This window comes from Gorilla gorilla, chromosome 10 (genome assembly GCF_029281585.2).
Source record: "Gorilla gorilla gorilla isolate KB3781 chromosome 10, NHGRI_mGorGor1-v2.1_pri, whole genome shotgun sequence".
NCBI classification, from domain to species: Eukaryota; Metazoa; Chordata; class Mammalia; order Primates; family Hominidae; genus Gorilla; species Gorilla gorilla.
Genome location: NC_073234.2, coordinates 118,700,022 through 118,725,469, shown reverse-complemented (window position 1 = coordinate 118,725,469; position 25,448 = coordinate 118,700,022). Strand labels below are relative to the sequence as shown.

Here is a 25,448-nt window from a genome sequence, read left to right as displayed (position 1 = left end):
TCCTTCTGTATCCCCAAGGTCTAGAATACTGCTGATCACATACTGAGCATTCAAATATTAATAAATGAATGAACAAACTTAATCTCACTAGCAACCCTGTGAAGTAGGTAATATAATTCCCATCTTTCGGGTAAGGTCAAAGAGACTTAGGCCAGGTCATGTACCAAGATTTGAATCTGTGAAGTCCTGACCCCAGAGCTTTACTTCATTATACCACACTGTTCCTTTAAGATAGTTTGTTGCAAAATGTATCATTACTAAATTGCTTTCAGGGAAGGAAATTTCTATTTTTTTGGCTCAAGACATAGGAAAGCATATCCTGTCTAGGTCATGCCCTGTTGCTCCAAACTCCAAAGCTACATCAATGTTCTCTGGAGGATTCTTCTTGCACTGAATATTGATGGCAGTGTCTTGCACTGAATATTGATGGCAGTGAGTGGTTCATCTGACAGGGCCAGAAATCCAAATCAACAGCTATTAAGCACCTAGTGTTCACAAAGCAACATGCTTGAAAGTTTTCATTTACTTGGAGATATTAAAATGCCATTCTGCCTTTATTTCAGGAAGTGATTCCTGCATTGGAGAATTCAGATTCACAAAAAAATTTTCACTGTTTGACTTGGGCATGTGGAATGTGCAGAGGGAGGTGCTCAGTACATACTAGGCATAGAACAGAGTTCGATGAACTAAACTGAATTACGTAAAGATACACTGGCTGTTTGACATCCAGTGTTAGGAAGGTACTATTCATTTTAATTATTTTATGCATTTTTTGAATTTTGGAATGATCTGAGTTGCTCCAAATATTCTAGACATCTAAATGCTATAAAAAACCTTTGAAAGCTTCTAGAAAGTGATTTAAAGCACATACATTTTTTATTTAAGGCACATAAATTATCTTAAGTCACTACTGAAGAATTAGATTTTAATTTGTGTAGGTCAATGGGCAGAATTTCTCAGGTAAAATCTTCATGATTTATAGATGTATTTATATATAAATCTTGAAGTTTATATATGCAATATATTATATAATATGGAAGTTTATATATACATATGAAAATGTAGGTAAATATATGTTTCTGAATATATATATATTCACACACACATATAGCAGTGTTGGCTATGTTGTAAAAAAACACATCTTTTGTATGGAAAAATTATTTCACTGGGCAAAGAAAGAAAAAAGTCAAACTTATTAGTATTAGTGGATATGTGTGTGTGATGTAGACCCAGTCTTAGGTTAATTTACTGTTTGTTTTAATCTTCAGCTGGTTTGAAGTTTCCAATAAAACTCATGAAATAACAGCCTCCTGTATTTAAAAAAATCATCAGTTGACAGCCTACAGGAGCTGTAGACACATTTGCTTTTACATATCCATTAATAACTCCACTTGACAATTTTCCAATCACAAACTTTCCCTTCATTTAGAAGTTCGGGCCCTATTTTAGCCACCGATTCTTCTGTGTCTCTCTCTTTAGGAGTTTTGAACAGTTTTCCTTGAAATAGAAAGTTTTCTGAGGACTATGCAAAAGCTATTTTTTTTTTTTTTTTGAGGTGTTGGGTAGGTGGTTTCAAAGAACAGGAAAGGAATGGATAGCATTTTTGTTTTCTTAGAGAAATATGGGGAGGCAGGTGAGGATCATGTCAGGGTTTTTTTTTTTTTTTTTCTTTCCCCTCTGAGCACATTACAAATGTTGATTTCTCAGACGTCCAGTTGTCGCGGGGGTGCGGTGTAGTCCCGCACGCTTGAGCCTCATCTCTGTCCTGCTTTGCCTTCCAGGTTCTGCCACCAGACCTTCCACTGCCATCGGCCTCTGCAGGAGGAGCCAGACGCCCGGCGCTCTGCAGAGCACCGGCTCGAGTAACACAGAGCTCGAGCCGGAGGAGAGGATGGCAGTCCCAGCAGGCGCTCAGGCACACCCCGACATCCAAAGCAGACTCCAGGGCGCGTCCGGAAATCCCGTCGGAAGAGGCGCCGTTGCCATGGCGCCGGAGATGCTCCCCAAGCATCCTCATACCCCGCGGGACAGGAGGCCTCAGGCGGACACCTCCCTCCATGGCAATCTGGCAGGAGCGCCCCTTCCTCTGCTGGCCGGTGCTTCCACCCATTTCCCCTCCAAGAGGTTAATAAAGGTTTGCTCCTCAGCACCCCCCCGCCCAACCCGGCGTTTCCATACGGTTTGTTCACAGGCCCTTTCTAGGCCGGTGGTGAATGCTCACTTACATTGACCGCTGCGAGGGAATTGTTCGGCGAGTGCTGCCCATCTTCAAATCAATGCCTGCTCAGAACAACAGAAAGGGCTTCAGATGTACTGGTTTCCACAGAACCATTGTTAGGCTTTTGTGAAGCATTTTTGAACCTAATAAATAATGTCAAAAGTCCCTAGCGCAGCCAAAAATGTTCCTTTTGAAGCATCTCTAATAGTATTTTTGTTCTGCGCTGTCTCCCAGTGTTACAAAGAATTTGTGCCTCACAATAGGGATGGGGTACATCGCGTGCCACTTTGCAACGTGCCTCTTGGGATTGTGAGGACCCCTCTTTGTTTTGCTTTCGCAGGTAAACGGTTTCACTTGCCAACTTCTCCTTTGGCTTAAGGATGTTTTCTAAGGGCCTTTAGAATTTCTAAAGAGAGGTTGGGAAAACATAATTGAATGTCTGTAATTTAATAATTTACGTGAAATTTGATTACTCCTGATGTGCCCAGGGGAATTTTTCATGTCGTATTAAGGATTTAATGTCAGAAACCTGAAGCTGGACCCCAGTTTGAGGCCCTGAAACACTTGGAACCAAGTTTAATGTAAAAGAGGTGCTGAATTTGCTGATTTGTAATACAAAAAACTGGAGCAGCTTAGGGAACCTTTTATCAAACTGGTAATTTTAGGCAATACCTTTTATTTTGTTAATATAGCAGCTTTTCTTCATGGTAGGATTCTGAGACCAACTTTATCAATTGATTTTATGAGTTTAGTTTTTCTCTTTTTAATATAGTAGGCTTTTTTTTCCCCTTCAGAAACAAAGAGAAGTCAATGTGACCGATATGCTTACATGCAGTTTTGCACTCAAGTTCCTTGGAATTTTCCCACAAGCTTGGATTCACAGAGTTTGATAGATGGAGGTTGTCAAATCTTACTGCATTAAAAAAAAATTTTTTTTCTTCAGTTCAAATTAATATACACAGTATGATTACATTTAAGACAGCATAATGTCTCAAGTCCAAATTTAAGTCTCAAGGTTTTGAGAGGAATGAAATGTTATAAGCAATAACTTCCTAACATTTAAGAGTCTGTGTAGTCCTTTGGAGACTGAAGACTGTTTACTTTTTTTTAATATTAGCATGCTTTAAGAATTATGCACTTTAAAGAAAAATGGAATCCCTAAACTTTAGAGCTTTCTTGGTTCCAGATTAATATGATTTTTTAATGATAAATATGCTTTTATTTTTATTCATTTATTAACATGGTTTATTATAAGACAATGTACAGGTTATCAATGTTGATTGCTGTGGTTTCCTGAGGATATAATGGCATCTGCTTACCAGAGTTCATGTGACAATCATAAATTCAACTTCATGCCATTTGGTTGGAGATAAATGTGTTAGGCAAACTCATGGACTTATGTAGAAGTTTGATTCTGGGATATTTTAATTTGCTATTTAATTATGAGTTAACACAACTGATTTTTTTAGTTTAAGACATCATTACTTTAAGTTATTTTAAAACAATTAACCAAAAATTTGTAATGGTCAATTTCAAGAATAGAAAATGTACTTGATATAGTAGATGGATTCCTTCAGCTGTAGAAGTGCAAATTCCTGAATTTATTAAAAATGCAAAACAGAAGGAGAGATCCTGTTCAGAATTCAGAAAAGGAATACAGGCTAAAGACATAAAATATGTGGTATTCTAAAGAAGTTTCCCAAAGTGTGTTTTGTGAAACACTGGTATAAGAAAGATAGTTTGTGAGATGGAGAGTCCATAGATAAATATGTCTGAGAGATACCCACCATGCACCCTCTTAGAGAGTCATAGTAACATTAGGTCCCTGAGAAATCCCATAATAAAAAAAATCTGATAAACTCTGTTTAACCCAATGTCTAGCAACCTTATTTAATCATGGAATCCTGATAGATTTGTGTGTGTATAAACACATACGTGTTTTTGAAAAAAACTTATCAGTACTTTGTACCACCAGTGTCCTATGCAACACCCTTGGGAAAACATTGCTCAAAACTCTGTTCTAAATACACCAAAGTCTACGTAGATTTGTAGGGTTCAAAGTAAGGATTTCTTTTCAAATTAGTGAGGTAAAAATCAGGGCTAAAGAGAGAGCACTTTGAGACCCTATTCTTCCTTGGAGCAGTGTAATGAGCTGTCTCTGTTTATTTGTCCTCATTTTGGATGCACATGTTTGGGAGAAAATTAGTTGACCCAGCCCTGATCATGCTCTTTAGTGATGGATGAGAAGCATTTTCAACTCTGTCATCGTCATGGGCTGGAGTGGTTCAAGTCCTTTGGAATGACAGCTTCTTTTGTACTATAACTTAGACACAAATGCACCAAGGTAAATGTAGTGAATTCTTTCCCAATACCATTTGTTCTGAAAACAGTGCTAAATTAAACAGTAATAACTGAGGATGAATCCATTTAAGGAAGTAAATATTTTTATATGTAGCACAGGCAGTGAAGACTAGAATGAGGTCCTATTGTATAAAATAATTGTTTCACAGGTTCTGAGTTACAGTTTTCCTTTATTTCTTTATGTGGTTTGACTTACGGCTATGTTGTATTACCACACACTGTAAATATCTTTAAGGAACATAATATGCCACTTCATGGAAAAATATTTTTATGAAAGTTGCATTAGAAAATAAATATTGAGAAATATAAAAATTTGGTGCACTGAAGAAACTAAGTATTTCGGATAATCTCTAGTGAATAATGTTTACAAATAAGGACTCTTTTTATAATATATAAAATAATAATTATAATAACAGCTAATATTTATTGCGTATTGTACTAGAGACTGTCCTGTTTAACGTGTATTAATTCATTTAGTCCTTATAATGGCTTCACGAAGTAGTTACTGTTATCTCCCTTTCATAGATAAGGAAGCTTCATCTTTAATGATAATAATGATACATATACAAATATTTTTAAAAAACTGTATAATATGTTATTTTATACATAGAGCTGTATTATACAATATATTATGAAAGCTAGTATATATGCATATATGAATATATTTGTGTTCCACCTACAACTACAAATCAGTTTTTATACCCTGCGGTTGGTACATAAGTGAGGTGAGAATAGAGACTCTACTTATATCCGCTCACCTCCTGATTATATAGTAGAGAACTGGAAGTGATAATTGTGGGTTGACAACATAGCATATGTTTGAACTCTTTGACGAACAAAGCATAAGAGATTATTGTCACATAGTTCTTTTTATTTGAAACAACATTATCCCTGAAGGCTCAGAAAATAAGGGAAGGAAAGGTTGTTTTGAGGTTTATGAAAGATGGCAGCACTTTTAAGATTATTGGAACTGACCAAAATCAGACTTGTGAAAGACATGGGATGTTGTAGAGGGAGGATTAAGGAGAAAGCTAAGGTACTGGGGCTGACCCAGATCTCAAGAGCCAAGGGTGCATTCCTATAAAGGTGACCTGAACTCAGCGTCACTCCTACCACTTGGCCAGAGTGTCTTCGCTGTTAAATTGGGATTACGGTAGTTTTTTCCAGTTCTGTGAAGAAAGTCATTGGTAGCTTGATGGGGGTGGCATTGAATCTACAAATTACCTTGGGCAGTATGGCCATTTTCACGATATTGATTCTTCCTATCCATGAGCATGGAATGTTCTTCCATTTGTTTGTATCCTCTTTTATTTCGTTGAATAGTTGTTTGTAGTTCTCCTTGAAGAGGTCCTTCACATCCCTTGTAAGGTGGATTCCTAGGTATTTTATTCTCTTTGAAGCAATTGTGAATGGGAGTTCACTCATGATTTGGCTCTCTGTTTGTCTGTTATTGGTGTATAGGAATGCTTGTGATTTTTGCACATTGGTTTTGTATCCTGAGACTTTGCTGAAGTTGCTTATCAGCTTAAGGAGATTTTGGGATGAGACAATGGGGTTTTCCAGATACACAATCATGTCATCTGCAAACAGGGACAATTTGACTTCCTCTTTTCCTAATTGAATACCCTTTATTTCTTTCTCCTGCCTGATTGCCCTGGCCGGAACTTCCAACACTGTGTTGAATAGGAGTGGTGAGAGAGGGCATCCCTGTTTTGTGCCAGTTTTCAAAGGGAATGCTTCCAGTTTTTGCCCATTCAGTATGATATTGGCTGTGGGTTTGTCATAAATAGCTCTTATTATTTTGAGATATGTCCTATCAATACCTAATTTATTGAGAGTTTTTAGCATGAAGGGTTGTTGAATTTTTGTCACAGGCCTTTTCTGCATCTATTGAGATAATCATGTGGTTTTTGTCTTTGGTTCTGTTTATATGCTGGATTATGTTTATTGATTTGCGTATGTTGAACCAGCCTTGCATCCCAGGGATGAAGCCCACTTGATCTTGGTGGATAAGCTTTTTGATGTGCTGCTGGATTCAGTTTGCCAGTATTTTATTGAGGATTTTTGCATCGATGCTCATCAGTGATATTGGTCTAAAATTCTCTTTTTTTGTTGTGTCTCTGCCAGGCTTTGGTATCAGGATAATGCTGGCCTCATAAAATGAATTAGGGAGGATTCCCTCTTTTTCTATTGATTGGAATAGTTTCAGAAGGAATGGTACCAGCTCCTCTTTGTACCTCTGGTAGAATTCGGCTGTGAATCCATCTGGTCTGGACTTTTTTTTTGGTTGGTAGGCTATTAATTATTGCCTCAATTTCAGATCCTGTTATTGGTCTATTCAGAGATTCAACTTCTTCCTGGTTTAGTCTTGGAAGGGTGTATGTTACTTTAAAGTTCATATGGAACCAAAAAGGAACCCGCATTGCCAAGTCAATACTAAGCCAAAAGAACAAAGCTGAAGGCATCATGCTACCTGACTTCAAACTATACTACAAGGCTACAGTAACGAAAACAGCATGGTACTGGTACCAAAACAGAGATATAGACCAATGGAACAGAACAGAGCCCTCAGAAATAATACCACACATCTACAGCCATCTGATCTTTGACAAACCTGACAAAAACAAGAAATGGGGAAAGGATTCCCTATTTAACAAATGGTGCTGGGAAAACTGGCTAGCCATATGTAGAAAGCTGAAACTGGATCCCTTCCTTACACCTTGTACAAAAATTAATTCAAGATGGATTAAAGTCTTAAATGTTAGACCTAAAACCATACAAACCCTAGAAGAAAACCTAGGCAATACCATTTAGGACATAGGCATGGGCAAGGACTTCATGTCTAAAACACCAAAAGCAATGGCAACAAAAGCCAAAATTGACAAATGGGATCTAATTAAACTAAAGAGCTTCTGCACAGCAAAAGAAACTACCATCAGAGTGAACAGGCAACCTACAGAATGGGATAAAATTTTTTGCAATCTACTCATCTGACAAAGGGCTAATAGCCAGAATCTACAAAGAACTCAAACAAATTTACAAGAAGAAAACAACCCCATCAACAAGTGAGTGAAGGATATGAACAGACACTTCTCAAAAGAAGACATTTATGCAGCCAAAAGACACATGAAAAAATGCTCATCATCACTGGCCATCAGAGAAATGCAAATCAAAACCACAATGAGATACCATCTCACACCAGTTAGAATGGCGATCATTAAAAAGTCAGGAAACAACCGGTGCTGGAGAGGATGTGGAGAAATAGGAACGCTTTTACACTGTTGGTGGGACTGTAAACTAGTTCAACCATTGTGGAAGACAGTGTGGTGATTCCTCAGGGATCTAGAACTAGAAATACCATTTGACCTAGCCATCTCATTACTGGGTATATACCCAAAGGATTATAAATCATGCTGCTATAAAGACACATGCACACGTGTGTGTATTGTGGCACTATTCACAATAGCAAAGACTTGGAACCAACCCAAATGTCTATCAATGATAGACTGAATTAAGAAAATGTGGCACATATACACTATGGAATACTATGCAGCCATAAAAAATGAAGAGTTCATGTCCTTTGTAGGGACATGGATGAAGCTGGAAACCATCATTCTCAGCAAACTATCACAAGGACAAAAAACCAAACACCGCCTGTTCTCACTCATAGGTGGGAATTGAACAATGAGAACACATGGACACAGGAAGTGGAACATCACACACTGGGGCCTGTTGTGGGGTGGGGGGAGGGGAGAGGGATAGCATTGGGAGATATACCTAATGTAAATGACGAGTTAATGGGTGCAGCACACCAACATGGCACATGTATACATATGTAACAAACCTGCATGTTGTGTGCATGTACCCTAGAACTTAAAGTATAATTTAAAAAAAATTTTTAAAAAATTGGGATTACGTGTTTTGTTTACTGCAAAGGATAACTTGGGGACAAAATCTGCTATAAAATGAAAGCATTTTGAAAAGTAAGAGTGGTATCCAAATTCAAATCATTATTTTATGACTAATATCAGCAATAATTAGTACATATATTATCATTATTTATGCAGGGCTGATATAAGAGGTTATAGATCTAACTGCCTTACACTGACATTGAGCACAATTTCTGCTGACTGTGTCATCATGTTCCTCTCTAAGAAGTTTTTATATACTATATCCTTTACCTTCATTCCATAACTGTGAGGTCAGTAGTATTATCCCATTTACCAAAGAGGAAAGTGAAACACAGGGAGACAAAGCAATTTGGCCAATGACTGCCTCCATCACTCATGCTCACAAAGATTACAGTAAAATGTCTTATTCAAAGCAAGTTATATGTTTAAAAAAAACAATGTATGCAGTTGATGAATTTACAAACTATTCCATGAAGAACCTCCAATTTAGAAAAGTTCAGATTGGGGTACAGGATGCCACGTGGTATCCTCCAAATGTGATCTTTTAGTTCAGCTCTCTATAAAAGACTCTAAAACTACCCAGACAAGGGAAGGGATGAGGTAATGTTTTTGTAACTACAAATGTGATGTTGAGGATTTGTAGTCACACAGCGTCACAGGAAAGAGGTTGTTGTCAAGAGAAGACTCAACCTCAAGAAGAATGCTCCAACCCTTTACTATGGGGTAATATATAGCCATAAAAAAGAATGAGATTATGTCCTTTGCAGGAACATGGATGGAGCTGGAGGCCATTATCCTTAGCAAACTAACACTGGAACAGAAAACCAAATACCCCATGTTCTCAGTCATAAGTGGGAGCTAAATTATGAGAACACATGGACACATGAAGGGAAACAACACACACTGGGGCCTTTTGGAGGGTGGAGGTTGAAGGATGGGAGGAAGGAGAGGATCAGGAAAAATAACTAATGGGTACTATTATGCCTAATACCTGGGTTATGACATAATCTGTACAACAAACCTCCATGACACAAGTTTACCTATGTAACAAGCCTGCACATGTATTCCTGAACTTAAGAAAAATGCTGCAGAATTCTTAAGGTGTATGGGGTCCCTCTTGCACAGTCCAAGGTCTTTGTGAAATATAATTCTCTGCATCCATCCTTTTTCACAAGGTTTTTTCTTTTTCTTTCTTTCTTTCTTTCTTTCTTTCTTTCTTTCTTTCTTTCTTTCTTTCTTTCTTTCTTTCTTGCTTGCTTCTTTCTTCTTTCTTTCTTTCTTCCTTCCTTCCTCCCTTCCTTCTTTCTTTCTCCTTTCTTTCTTTCTTGCTTGCTTGCTTGCTTGCTTTCTTGCTTTCTTTCTTTCTTGCTTGCTTGCTTGCTTGCTTTCTTGCTTTCTTTCTTTCTTTCTTGCTTGCTTGCTTCTTTCTTTCTTTCTCTCTCTCTCTCCTTTCTCTCTTTCTTTCTTTCTTTTTCTTCTTTCTTCTGTCTCTTTCTTTCTTTTTTTTTCTGCCATGTTTAGGCTTCCCACTACTGCTTCCTCCATACTCCCATGCTCTGTGTTTTCCCTCCTCTATGGGAATCAATCCAATTTTGTAAGTCAGTGTTATTGACAGATATTGAGATCATGAAGCAGTAATTGGGTCCTTACCATCCTAGGTACTCTGCAAGAGATCTGAGAAATTTGATTCAACTCAACCAATAGTTATTGTACACACCACGTACAAGGCACTGGCCTTGGTGCTGGGGTTGTCTACTAAAAAGGACACAGTCTTCTTCTTGACTAGTTCAACCTAGTGCAAGGCTTAGTTCTTTCACTTATTCATTCTAAAATATTTACTGAACATCTGCTATGTGCTGAATGTGTTGTACTGGAGACAGAATAGTGAAGAGCCATTTTAATTCAGTGAGACCTAGATAGTGAAACATGAAATAATGACACAATGATATTTAGGTCCTTTGATGACAATCCTTTAGCCACAGTTGTGAGACCCAAAATCTCTGAAAATTAAAAGTTCATTTTTCTGTCAATTATGAGCCAAACTGAACACATGAGTATTCTCACTCTGGGGGATACTCCTGTATTTCAATTAAGACGTAGTAATATATTTGATGATATAGTTCTGCCTTGGACCCCCATGGAAAGTGTTAAACAACATGTGATTTATGCACCATTCCATAATATGTAGCTTACAGCCATAACATAGAAAAAATTCTAAATTCTGAACTCAACCAGCCTGGAGGGTTTTGAAAAAAGGATTTTGAAGTTTTAAAGTAAGTAAGTGCAGTAGAAAGTTAGAGAAGGGAGAGATAAGTTCTGGTTGGAATAATCATTGAAGGCTTCCTGTAGAAGAATTTGAACTTGATTTTGGGAGTGTGGAGGATTTGAAGGGACAAAATAGTGGATAAAATGGAAGTAGCAACCAGGGACTGATCAACTTTCGTGGTACCTGAAGCTTATACATTTTGAGGGGAGCTCTTTCAGGAATAAAATACAACATTATAAACATAGTTAGGTAGAGGAAACAGTCCTTACAAACAAAGGACCCTTCAGCTCATTTTATTTGTTTTTTAATAAATCCATCTCTGAATAAGGCAAAAGACATGGGGATTTACCTTATAAAGTGAAATATACCTGCAGATATATGTTGATTCATGGAGGAGAGAAAGAGGAGACCAGAGATGGGTTCCTGAAAGGGAAGGGAATTAATCTTATTTATTTTCTTTTTGAATTGTTTGAGATTTTGGAAATTGATAGTCAAAAAAGGCATCTCTTTAAAAAATTTGGGCATAGTATGTGTGGCTTTTGGAAAACAGCCTAAAGAGATTTTAAAGAATGAATCAATTTTTCATTGAATTCACTTCAATGAATTCTATGGTGTTTTTCAGAGTGAGTGGCCTTTTCTAGTTTTCTCATGTTTGACTCTATAGCTAGTCGATTGCTAACATTTAAATATTTGTCAATCATAATTATTTTAATGTAGTTAAATGGAAAACTCTTTAAAGAAGAGAAAAAGCTGCATTTCATTTTGAAGTTTACCTTTTTAATAGACTATTTAGGGATATATTTTCTTTAGATTTCAGAATATATGCATGAATTTCAAAATATATTTAAAGATGAATACTTTAAAATTAAAATGGAGATTTCAGTCTTATTATTAGTCAGTATACCTAGCAATACTCTTTTCCAAAGCATTTTCAAAGCTATACATAATAATTCATATTTACTCAAAAAGAATAGTAACATCACCAAGTGGTGTTAAGAATCAATAAAAGTAACTAAGTAATACTGATAGTGTTGATTACATTCTTACTCTATGTTAGGCACTATTCTGGTTCCCTTATTGTGGAACCCATGCTTCCTTCCTCCTTTCTTTCTTTTTGGTCTTCTTTTTTGTTCTTAAGCCACAAAGATTTGATTATTATTCTTGCTTGGTTACTTTTATTTATTTATTTTGACAGCTTTATTGAGACATATTTATATATCATATAATTCAGCCATCTTAAGTGTACAATTCATGAGTTTTTCATATATTCACAGGTATGTGAATTTGAATAGAAACCCTGTACCCTTTAGCTGATACCCTGCTTTCCTCTGCAACACCCAGCCCCAAGCAACCACTATTCTGCTTTGTCTCTATAGATGTCCCTATTCTGGACATTTAATATGAATGAAATCATATAATATGTGGTCTTTTGTGACTGGCTTCTTTCACTTAGCATGACTTTTTAAGGTTCATCCATATCATATTGCATGCCAGTGCTTCCTTCTTTTTAATGGCCAAATAATATTCTACTGTACGGACATACCATATTTTGTTTATCCATTGATTGGTTAATGGACATTAGGGCTGTGTCCACCTTTTGACTATTATGAATAATGCTGCTATCAACACTCATGTACCAGTTTTTGTGTGGACATATGTTTTCCTTTCTCTTGCATGCAGTGCTGTGGTAGGAGATGAGCAGGACTTGTTTTCCAAGCACCAGTCATGACCCCATTGATCAAAACAAGATCTGGTTAAAGCAGGATGCAGTAAAGAAACCAGCCAAAACCAGCTAAAACCAAGATGGTAACCTCTAGTTGCTCCACTGCTCATTATACGCTAATTACAATATGGTAAAATGGTAAAAGACACTTCCACTGGTGCCATGACAGTTTACAAATGTCATGGAGATGCCCAGAAGTTACCTTATATGGTTTAAAAGGGGAGGAACCCTCAAGTCTGGGAACTCCCCACTCCTTTTCTAGAAAATCTGTGAATAATTTGCCCCTTATTTAGCATGTGATTAAAAAGTAGCTATTAAGTATAGCTAGCCAGCTATCTGTGAGTGCTACTCTGCCTATGGGGTAGCCCTGCTCTGTCGGCGGAGCAGTCATTTTCCTGTGCTCCGTTGCTCTAATATACTTGCTTTGCTTTCACTACTCTGTCAGCTTGTTCTTGAATTCTTTGCTGCATGAAGCCAACAACTGCTGTGGGCTGAGGCCCAATTTTGGGATTCCCCCGCATTGGTATCTCCTTTAATTTTCCCAATACTTCTATGGTGTATTGTTGTTATCCTCTTCTACACAACAGGAAACTCAGAATAAAGAGGTTACTTGTCCAAAGTCACACAGTCTGTTCAAGGCAGAGCTGGACTGTAAGCCTAGGCAGGCTGACCAGAATTTGCCATATGCCTTTTCTCTGTATCAGAATTTCTCAGATGGACTTCTAAGTTTTCTTTACTTAGGATATCTAAGAAATTGCACAAAAGTTTGCTGTTTAAATATACCCAACCACCTCTAGCCATTTACCAATCATTTGACTAAATACTATATTTTCTTTTTTAAAAAAATATTTTATAAATTTAGGGGTACAAGTGTAGTTGTGTTACATGCATGTATAGCATAGTGGTGAAGATTGGGCTTTTAGCACATCCATCACCCGAGTAGTGTACATTGAACTCAATAGATAGTATTTCATCCCTCACCCCCCTCCCACCCTTCCACCCTTTACAGTCTCTAGCATTCATTATTCCACTTTGTATGTCCATTCTACACGTTTTCTAAAGTGCATCCAGAAAATAGAATTCTTAAAAATGTATAGCGTGCATGGAATTAACACCACATTTTTCTGTTTAAACCACATTTTCTTACTTAGCCCTAAATTGCACTTACCTTTCTATAATGTGTGGGCAGATGTTAGAATGGCAAAGACCATCCCCAAACTGTCCATTAATTAATCCTCTTGGGGTAAGTCCCCTCCCCCCTTAATTCTTTGGGATGAAATCAGAAATCAGTATTGTGTGTTAGTTCCTTCCTTCCCACACCTCCTCTAGGTTAAAGTTGAATTCTTTGAGATCAAGATTTTTTATGTGTGTGACTTTAACAATGTTCTCTTCACATGTCCTTGCATAGGCCCAACAATTGCTTGTTGACCCATTTTAACCTCTTTTGAGCGTCATCTTCAAAGTATAACTGTCCTTGACAATGAAAGAGACCTTCCTATTGTCTGGTCCTTCCAGGCAATCTTTAGCATGGAGCTCAATGGCTTTCAGATGGAGGAGTTGGCTAGAGGAAGGAGACAAAGTAAGCTGTTGTTCCTGAGTGACTTTGCTAAAGTTTCCCTTTTCTCTCTTAGAATGGTGCATTTCTATAGAAGATGACAGACGTTTTGACAGGTGCAATATGCTTTGAACTGTTGTGTCTGATAATTCTTTTGTCTTGGGTTTTCCCAGCAGAGTGGTACATCTTAGGATGCTGATATGCATATTGTTTGCTTTTCATTTAGTGTGGTGAAGCTGTCCTTCTTGCTTTCCTTCCACTTCTCTCTTTAGACCCTCTGCATGCATGTCACTAACCCAGATGGGGAGGCAGGCATTAGTGCAGGAAGCTTTCCCTTACCCTTCCTTCCCCTTTTCCCCCTCAAAATGAAAATCACTTTTTGCATAGTTTTCTCATTGTTTACAAAATGAAAGAGAAAAAAAGAAGTTACCAAAAGGCATTAAGAAAAAGCAGAAATTATCTATAGCTTAATAACCCAATGACAACCACTATTTACATTTTGGAGCATATCCTTTCATACATTTTTCTTAGCATATTCACATATAGAACTATTTGTTCAAGAATGAGCTCTTACTACACACATTGTTCCATAAGCTGTTTTTTCCCCCATCACAATGAACTGTTGACATCTTTGCAATATCAACACACGGTGATCTACATTAGCATTTTAAAGACCTATAGAATCTTTTATTGCATCACTGTAGTATAATTTAATTAGCCAATTTGCTATTTTGGAACATTTTAATTATTTGCAAATTTCACTATAGGAAAAATTTTTATGAATATTTTCACTATAGGAAAAATATTTGATGAATATATTTTATGTATAATTGTTATCTCCTCCTCTAATTATTTTTATAATGTGAATTCCTAAAAGTAAAATTGCAAAATGCATGCAAGATTTAACTTTTGGTATCTTTTCTGTCCAAAAATATTCCTAAGTATTTTGTCTGATATGCTCTTTGACTCATAGAACTTAAAAAATGATAATATTAGTTAGAAAATATTTGGTCCAAAACATAAATGGACATCAGAGATCCCAAATAACATGATTTTGCCCCTTTGTTTTGTCATGATGAATTAGATCTACACAGATTTTTCTGGTTTGGTATAAATGTGGGTGAATTTTTATCTGACAAATTAGAGGACTTCTCTTCAGGCATTAAGACTGGGGCTTCCAAATATGTAATATATTAGTACTACCTGTTCTATATCTAAAGCAATAAGAAAATAGAACCTTAACACTGCTCAGTTTGTTTTTCCAAGTGATCTTTTGTGTATTTCTATTAAATGTGATTGTTGCCCAACGCCTTGTTCCAATTATGTCTAAAAACAACAAACTGAACCAAGATATGAGGAAATTGTTTATAAAAGAAATTAAAAATAGCCCTGCTCCTTGTAATGAGTGATTTTACTTTTTTTGTTCAAGTTTATATTATTCTTTAGTACTAAAAATTTCTAGAATCTGGCAAAGAATGAACTAATAAATAGGGAGTTCAGGATTTGGGTTTTTTGCTAATAAAAAATAGTTATAGGAGATTTTGAGATGTTTATCCATCATTCAGAACCTTCTGAAGACACTTTGACTTATAAATAAAGCATCTTACCATGTAAGCAGTATCAGGGGGACATGAATGAAGGGCAAAATCTTTTACAAGTCTAACATAGTGGGATGTGGTCTACAGAGCATCTGAAAAAATAAAAATATTGTGCTCTGTGGAAAATGATGGAATATAACATCTGTGTTTTGGATTTAAAAAGGGTGAAATTATATTTAAATGTTTATTAAAAGTGACAGGTAAAAGTGCTTGCAGTTTTCAAACAAGGACACATTAAACGAGGTAAGGTGCTAAACGTAATTTTTATTTCTAACTTGGTTCTTTCTTGTAAACTCTATGATCAATTTATCCCATTTCTTTGGTGAGTCCTACCCCTCCTTTACCAACACCTCCTAGATTTTGTTTGTTTTACTCAGACTCTACACAATTTGCACTGAATTCTCGTTATGAAAAATCAACTGAGATTGTAACTTCTGTTAAGTTACAAAATCCCTAATGCTTTAGTTTAAGCAGCAGGACACCAGGAGTTCGGAGTGCTGTGGGTCATGTGATCAATTGACCTCTATCTGGGTTCTGTGATTCTGCCTAGTAACAATTGATTAATGGTGTATGGTAAATTTGGGAGAATATCTCATCAGTTCCCCGAGTTTGAAAACTTCCTCATTATCTTGGGCCTTTCATTGCTGCCCTTAGAAAATTTTACTCACAAATTAGGTTGAACAAAGTCTTCTCAAAGAAATTATTTTCGCTGTTTGGTCATCAGGGAGCAGAAGGCTTGATGGTCATTTACAGCATTGAAATAGGGAGGCAAGTGGCCATTAGAAAGCAGGGACATCATTCAGGCTTCCTTCCTCTTTGCTCCGGCTCCGGGCTTTCAGAAGAAGCAATGTAACAAAACTATCACTCCAGTGACAAGTTGGTCTCAAACTTTCTCTCTCTGTCTCTCTCTCTCTCTTTCTCTCTCTGTGTGTGTGTTTGTGTGCGTAGGTTTAGAATTTCTGATTTTTGTAATGGGATAGCGGTTATGAGCACTTTTTTTTGTTTTTTTTATTATTATACTTTAAGTTTTAGGGTACATGTGCACAACATGCAGTTTTGTTATATATGTATACATGTGCCATGTTTGTGTGCTGCACCCATTAACTCGTCATTTAGCATTAGGTATATCACCTAATGCTATCCCTCCCCCCTCTCCCCACCCCACAACGGTCCCCGGTGTGTGATGTTCCCCTTCCTGTGTCCATGTGTTCTCATTGTTCAATTCCCACCTATGAGTGAGAACAGGCGGTGTTTGGTTTTTTGTCCTTGTGATAGTTTGCTGAGAATGATGGTTTCCAGCTTCATCCATGTCCCTACAAAGGACATGAACTCATCATTTTTTATGGCTGCATAGTATTCCATGGCATATATGTGCCACATTTTCTTAATCCAGTCTATCATTATTGGACATTTGGGTTGGTTCCAAGTCTTTGCTATTGTGAATAGTGCTGCAATAAACATACATGTGCATGTGTCTTTATAGCAGCATGATTTATCATCCTTTGGGTATATAATGGGATGCCAGTAATGGGATGGCTGGGTCAAATGGTACTTCTAGCTCCAGATCCCAGAGGAATCGCCACACCGACTTCCACAATGGTTGAACTAGTTTACAGTCCCACCAACAGTGTAAAAGTGTTCCTATTTCTCCACATCCTCTCCAGCACCTGTTGTTTCCTGACTTTTTAATGATTGCCATTCTAACTGGTGTGAGATGGTATCTCATTGTGGTTTTGATTTGCATTTCTCTGATGGCCAGTGATGATGAGCATTTTTTTTTTTTTTTTTGAGATGGAGTCTCGCTCTGTCGCCCAGGCTGGAGTGCAGATATGATGTTTTATGATTCTACTCTTTTCCCAGCTTTACCAACCTCTCTTTACCGTACCCAACACATTCCTCTTTAGAGTGCTTTCAATTATTCATGACCATCCTTTCTTTTTGCTAATTCCTAGGATGTATCAACTTATTCCAATTTGCTTCCATATTCTATGATCCATTTCATTTTATCTTTATGTCAAAACTTGTAAAAGAGGGACAAATATATCCAGAAGTTGAGAGATATTTTGATTGTAAAAAGCACCACACACATTTTTCCTCTCTATTGCAAAATAATAGTAATAATAACAATAATAGTAATAATGATAATAATAATGCCTAAAGTATACTGATTATTTACTATGTGCTAGGCCCTCTGCTAAGCAGTTGATACATACCTCACATTAAGTCTGAGTCGGTTACTATGATATTATTTTATATATGAAAATAAAACAAGACTTAGTGGGTGTAAATATAATTCATGACTGTCTTAAAATAAGAAATAGCTAAGTTGAAGCCTGACTACACGGGCATCTATTTCTAACAATTGTGCTAGTAACTCCACTCTATGCTACCTCTTCATGTGAAAATACTCTGTTCATTTATTTATTTTTATTTTATTTTATTTTATTTATTTATTTATTTATTTATTTATTTTTTGAGATGGAGTCTTGCTTGCTCTGGCACCCAGGCTGGAGTGCAGTGGTGCAATCTCGGCTCACTGCAAGCTCCGCCTCCCGGGTTCATGCCATTCTCCTGCCTCAGCCTCCGGACTAGCTGGGACTACAGGCGCCTGCCACCACGCCCGGCTGATTTTTTGTTTTTGTATTTTTAGTAGAGATGTTTCACCGTGTTAGCAAGAATGGTCCCAATCTCCTGACCTTGCAATCCGCCTGCCTTGGCCCCCACAAAGTGCTGGGATTACAGGCGTGAGCCACCGCGCCCGGCCTCATTCATTTATTTTTTTCAGCACATATTAATTGAGCACCTACTATCTGTTTAGCACTGTTTTAAGTACTGAAGATTCAGCATTAAGTAGACAAAAATCCCTGCTTTCACAGAGTTATATTTTCAGTTTTATGTGAATAAGTTTATATCTACTTCAATGTTTGCATCAATTATTTTGGGGGACTAAAACAATCTTCTCCAATGAAGATGTGTGTTACCATCTACAACGAAGCTGATTTTCAGCTATTTGGAGTTGCTGTCATTTGGCATCAGACTATACATCCAATATTATTCAAATAATTTATCATATTACCTTCCCAGTGATGTGTTAGAAGTCTGATCTGAAATTTGCTTTGATAATTCTTTTTTTTTCAAATAACTCTCCTTTTTGTAATTCTTCTATCAAAGGCTTCTTCCTTATCATTAAACAGTTATTTGTATTCTATTATACTTGTGTATATTTATAATTTAATGGCAAGGTGACATAGTGGAAAGAATGTGAGCTTTGGAACTAGAAAGAGGTATATTCCAGTCCTTAGAGGCTAGATCCTTAATCTCTCTAAGCCCTAATCCAAGTTCCAAATCTTTAAAATGGAGGAGATAATTCTTACCTGGCTGGATCCTCAGGAAGGTTAATAGTGATATATGAATTGCTTCAAGTTTAGTGCTTAGCACAGAGTAGATCTTCATGAATATAACTTATTATGATTATTTTTGTTGATAGCTCAGGTTTTCAGGAGCTGTGATTCTTCTTTAATTGCCTATGATATAGAGAGCAATCCTTATACGACTAAGTATCTTCCAAAGTAGATCATAAGTCGGTAAACAGCAGTATCCAGGAGGCTTTTCCATATGTACTGATGTTCTAGTTCATGAGTTCTTCTGCCTTTGCTGTGTATTTAAGCCAGAAGCCAGGGCTTTGTTATGAGGACTACTTGCTTTGAGCATTGATCCTAGATAAGGGAATCATTTGCTTAGGGAACAGTGAGAAATCCAGGCCCCACTTGTGTGTTAGGCACAATAGGTACAGAGCCTAGCAGCCACTATACTATCCAGGGCTCCATGAAAATGTCTTAATTTCTTTTAAAATTAAAAAAAAATGAGTGTAATCCAGCTTATATTATAGTAGTCTTTATACCATTTTAGTAGGGGCCCACGAAAGCAAAAGGATTTAGGACCCACGAAAGTCAATTGTGGCTCTGTGGGAAAACCCATGAGTTTTCATAGAGCCGCCTTCCAGGTATCTCTGAAGTGTGTCCTGGATATGGATTCATTTATTCATTCAACAAATATGTAACAAAGGCCTACCATGTTCAAAATATTGCTCTTGGTATTAGTGATACTGTAATAAACAAAACTTCTTACCTTGTCTTTTAATAACCTTGGGTAAAATATTCCCAACACCCCAAATTCCTGGTCTTAGAATAATTATCTTGTGGTCTGGGTATTGCTAGGCCCTAGTGACTCTCTGATGATGACTTGTCTTTGCTACCAGGCTCAGAGAGCTACCTGTGGGCAGACAATGTCAGTCACTCATCCTCGTGTCTCCAAGTGACAAGTAGAGCTCTATAAGGTTGGTGGAATGATTATCGAATGTTTCTCTGTGTTTCTTTTCCAGTTCATTCTGCTTTTTTTCCCCCAACAATTTGTCCCAAGTCAATACAAGGATTATCATCAATGGATGCTACTTGTTAACAAAACATTCTTTTCTCTGTGCTTCCAAATATAAACAATGTACTAAAAATAAGAACTCCAGATATTTATATCTATAGCATTTTTAAAATTTCAGAAATAAAAGAAGCCCTTGCCGTCTTATGTAATGTTCTTCGAGACAGCCCTAATTAGGAGCACTCAGGTGTCACACTCAGGTGTAGTAGAACTTGGGATAAGTTCTATCACAAGTTATTGACAAGATTCTGCCACTCAAAATTTTTTCTTATCCCAAAAGTACCTAAATAGTGTCTTAAATGAAGTTGACAGAGTGCTTTCATGCTATTTTTTCCTCTCGTGATAATTAAAATGGTCTTTGAACAAAATATGTATTGCATTTGCCCAGAAAATTGTTCAAGCTATTTTTTCTTGTTCTGTACCTGAAAGGAGACAGGCTATTCACTAGCTCATTCATCCATTCAATCATTTACAAAACATTTATTGAGCAGCTACTATGTTTCATGGAAGGAGTTTGGCACTAGGAACAAATTGGTGCACAAAGACATTGCCTTTCTCCTTAAGGAGCTTTGTGCCAGTGGGTGGGAGATAGATGATGCTGTCAGAAAGCATAATAGGAGAAAATGACTTAGTCAGAGGCCCCAAAGGAAGGAAATGGGAAGTGGAAGAGTATTTCAGATGTGAGCGCTGGCTGGTCTAAGACTCTGGAGAGGAAAATGAGCTGGCATGCTGGAGGCTAGTGTGTCTGGAACACAAGGAGTGAAGGGACTGTGATCAGAGGTGAGGTGGATGAGTTAGTGGAGGCCAGACCCCAAGTGCCTTGACACCTTGTTAAGGATTTTTATTTTCTTCTAATAGCAATGGAGAGTCACTAAAAGGTTTTAAGCAGTGGGATGGGCTCTGAACACAGAACAGAGAGTAGATTAAAGCAGAAACAAGCAGTCAGCCTACAGGCCATGCACTGTGGTCCAGAGAAGTGATAATGGCAACTTGGACCAAGACAGTGATTGTAGAAATGGACAAATGGATTCACAGATACCATTCACTGACTTTGGTGTTCTCTGGCAGCACCTTACTCCATGCCTACGTGGTATACTGATGACATGCAAAGGCACAGGATAAAATGCTAGGGAGCTTTTACAATTCCAGATGGCAATTTAAAAATTGTTTTATATTAAAAAATAGAATATGAAATAGAATGAAACATTCATTTGACATTTAAAGATAAAACAGAAGACCTCAAAGACATTTTCTGTTTGGGCCAGGATCTATTAGGCTAAACCTCCTGGTTTCCCTTTGTGTGTGTGTGCATGTGTCATTTGCTCTGACAGTAGTTTCTATGGAATAATTTGAAAAGTGCTGTATTGAGGTGCTACCATCCTCCAGACCTTGGGTAGTTCTTGTCTCTTGGTAAATGAATCTTGAAAAATCCGAAGGTTTTCAAAACTCAAAGTGACTCTTTCATGGGAAAATACCAAAAATTGGCACAGAGGACTCAAGAATGCCACTCACATTACATTGCAATAGCAGGTGTTGACCTTAAAGACAAATTAAAGCTGACCTTCTGCTTTACATACTTTAACTAGAGTCCTCATCTCTTTTTTTCATTGTACAAATCACCATAATAACAGCATATAGCCATGTATTGCTTAATCATGGGGATCTGTTCTGATAAATGCATCATTAGGTAATTTTGTTATCGTGTGAACATCACAGAGTGTACTAACACAAACCTAGATGGTATAGCCTTCTACACACCTAGGCTAGGCTATATGATATATCCTATTGCTCCTGGCTTACAAACCTGTACAGCATTTTACTGTACTTAATACTGTAGGCAATTACAACACAACGGTAAGTATTGTATCTAAACATAGAAAAGGCACAGTAAAAATACAGCATTATAACCTTAGAGGACCTTCATCATATAAGCAGTCTGTCTTTGACCAAAATATTGTTATGCAGCACATGACTATATTCTTGGCATTTCTCCCATTTCACTTCCTCTCTCATCTTGCTTTTTAAGACAACAAGGTCTTTATGTATTTGTTCTATTATTTAGATTTATTCTTATTTGAGGATTTTCTTTGAAGTTAATGTTTAATGCAGGCACCAATTTAACTTGATTACCTTATAGAATCAGAGACTCCTTAATAGTCGTTACATCATTTAGGACTCTTGATTTTAAATGACCAGAAGTGCAATTCTAATAAACATAACTAAAGAAGAAAGGTTATTGGTTCATATAACTCGAGAATACGGGGATAATTGAGGCATGGCTAAATCTAAGAATTCAAGAAATATCAAGAAATTTTAGGATGGATCTCTTTCTTTCTTTCTTTCTTTCTTTCTTTTTCTTTTTCTTTCTTTCTCTTTTCTCTCTCTCTTCATAGTCTAGTTGAGTTAGTTGTGTGCTTTTTTTTCACACTAGCAGGAAACAATGGCTCACACATATAATTCCAGTGACTTGGGAGGCTGAGGTGGGAGGATCAATTGTATCAGGAGTTTGCAGTTGCAGTGAGCTATGACTGCACCACTGCACTCCAACCTGGGCTACAGAGTGAGACACTCACTTAAAAAATATATATTAAAAGGCCAGGCACGGTGGCTCACGTCTCTAATCCCAGCACTTTGGGAGGCTGAGACGGGCAGATCACGAGGTCAGGAGATCAAGGCCATCCTGGCTAACATGGTGAAACCCCGTCTCTACTGAAAATACAAAAAATTAGCCAGGCGTGGTGGTGGGTGCCTGTAGCTACTTGGGAGGCTGAGGCAGGAGAATGGCATGAACCCAGGAGGTGGAGCTGGCAGTGAGCCAAGACCACGCCACTGCACTCCAGCCGGGGTGACAGAGTGAGACTCCATCTCAAAGAGAACAACAAACACGTCGGGATGATACAAAAGTAGCATAGAAGAAAAATTATAATTCCCATGTTTATGCTTATTCATTTTATATAGAAAGACAAGGAGTACAAGGGTGGGTTAGGTGAAAAGTCACTTGGAGTCTTCGTTTCACCTCTCTCAGACTTAGAGATAATCTCAATTCTCTTCCCAAATAGTAAGATTCTTGCAATTCTGGGTAAAGAATCTCGTAAATGTAGAATTACTCTTTCAAATAGACATCATCTTAGTAACTGATTACTTGGTTAGAAAATCATACAGTCCACTCAAGTATGAAGTATTAGCATTTTATTTCTATGTAAACTTCAACTGTCAGTTTAGATGCCACTTCTTCCAGGAAGTCTTCCTAATCTACCTCCCTCTCACCCTCCAGCAAGGTTGGGTTAGTGGCCTTTCCATGTAGAAGATAGTTCAGCATTTGGACTTTGGAGATAAATATTTTAGTGTTGGAAGTCCACATTTTCCTCTCAGTGGCTGGGTGACCTGCAAGTCACTTTCTCTTCCCTTGGTGTCAGTTCTCACTCCATGAGGTGAAGAGAACAACTCTAATCCATAGATTCGTGTGGTGGACTAAGTGGGAAAACCTTGGTAAAGTTCTTAGCACCGTGCTGGCTGCTCAGAGCAAAACACTCAATAACAAATAGCTTTCATAACTAGTATTATTTATTTATTGCATTTTATCCTTTACTTGTTTCTGTCTCCCCTACCATTCAAGATTTTTTTTGTGTGTGGAGATGGAGTCTCACTCTGTCACCCAGGTTGGAGTGCAGTGGTGCAGTCTCAGCTCTCTACAGCCTCTGCCTCCCCAGCTGAAGTCATTCTCCTGCCTCAACCTCCCGAGTAGCTGAGATTACAGGTGCATGCTACCATGCCTGGCTAACTTTTTGTATTTTTAGTAGAGATGGGGTTTCGCCATGTTGGCCAGGCTGGTCTTGAACTCCTGACCTCAAATGATCTGCCTGCCTCGGCCTCCCAAAGTGCTGGGATTACAGGCATGAACCACCGCACCCGGCCCCATTCAAGATTTGAAAAATGAAATATACCTCTTTTCTGTTGTTGTTGTTCACAGCACAGACCCTGTCACTGGATTACATGTGAATCCCTGCTCCACTACTACAATCTATATGACCCACAGCAAATCACCTAATCTGTAAAGCCTCTGGTTCCTTGCCTACAAAATGTGGGTAATAGCAGTATCCACTTCTTAGGTTATTGTAAGAATGAAGTGAGGTCATATTTGTCAAGGGCTCAAAAGAGTATCTGGGACATTGTACATATTCAATGTTAATTATTAATATTATTATTGTTGATGTTGTTAAATTCCTAATGCCTCTATCAGTGTTCAGTAAACAGTTGGGCATCAATAAATGTTTCCTGATCAACGAATGGATATTTTATACTTACCCTGTCATATGCTTTCACTTCCAGTCTTAGTTCCCATGTTATTAGCCTAAACAGAGCACCATGAAAGCAGAAAACCTGTTCTCCAATAATTACAACTTATGTCTGGGTTACCTGCTGTCTCCATGCCATGGTGTCCCATCTTTCAACACAAGAGAGAGAAAGCTGGACTCTTTCTCCTGCCTGTATTCAAACCCATAAGAGGCATCAGCTTTAACATTTCAAGCTAGCGTTTCAGGAAGAGTAAATTCATCTTCAACCACACACCTAGTCATTTTCAACCACACACCTAGTCATTATGTTGACATCTCATTTTCTGCTGTCTCATGACACTGGTTTTTCTCTATCAGTGATTTCTGACAGGAACAGTGAACTAGTATGTGTGGAAGGTGAGTTCCTGGGGAAACCAATTTTGTTAGCAATTTCTCTTTCTGCCAGCTGTAGCTTCCAAACATTGCCTGTATTTTTGCTTTTATTTCTATATCTATTTTATATAAAACAACAAAATATATACATCAATAAGTATATAAATACATATACATGTATATTTAACAGCTTTATTGAGATATAATTATAATAAAAACCCTGCATATATTTAATGTATGCATTTTGATGGGTTTGAATACATGCATACATCTGAGGAATCATTACCACAATCAGTGTAATAAACATCCATCACCTCCAAGTTTCCTCCTGCCCATTTGGTGTGCGGTGGTGGGGGGCAGTAAGAACACTTAACTTGAGATCTACCTTCTTAAGAGCATTTTAAGCATATAATAAAGTATTGTGAACTATAGGCATGATGTGGTACAGCAGATCTCTGGATCTTATTTTATCTTGCAGCATCAAAACTTTATACCTACTGATGATGGAATATTATTCAGCCTTAAAAGAGAAGGAAATCCTGCCTTAGGCAACAATACAGATGAGCCCAGAGGAGATTATGTTAAGTGAAATAAGCCAGGCACAGAAGGACAAATACTGCCTCCCACTTACATAAGGTGTCTAAAGCAGTCAAACTCAGATGCAGGGAGGAGAATAATGGCTGACATGAACATTCAGGAGGGGAAAATGTGGAGTTTC

The 25,448-nt window shown here is 37.5% G+C and overlaps 1 protein-coding gene across 8 annotated transcripts in view; it reads left to right on the top strand.

The window, feature by feature from the left end:
- Positions 1-25,448, top strand: part of C10H12orf42 (chromosome 10 C12orf42 homolog) — a 416,673-nt gene that overhangs the window by 196,517 nt on the left and 194,708 nt on the right. For 5 of the 8 annotated variants that reach the window (XM_004053781.5, XM_004053782.5, XM_019038008.4 and 2 more), the window contains one exon: positions 1,782-2,391. The exons of 1 other annotated variant lie outside the window; for it this stretch is intronic. In XM_004053781.5, coding sequence (XP_004053829.1) covers positions 1,782-2,230 — 449 coding nt within the window. In that variant the 3' untranslated portion in view covers positions 2,231-2,391. Of the gene's footprint in view, positions 1-1,781; positions 2,393-25,448 lie in introns of those variants that run through there. 2 more of the 8 variants (XM_055357851.2, XM_019038009.4) reach the window with 1 other exon arrangement.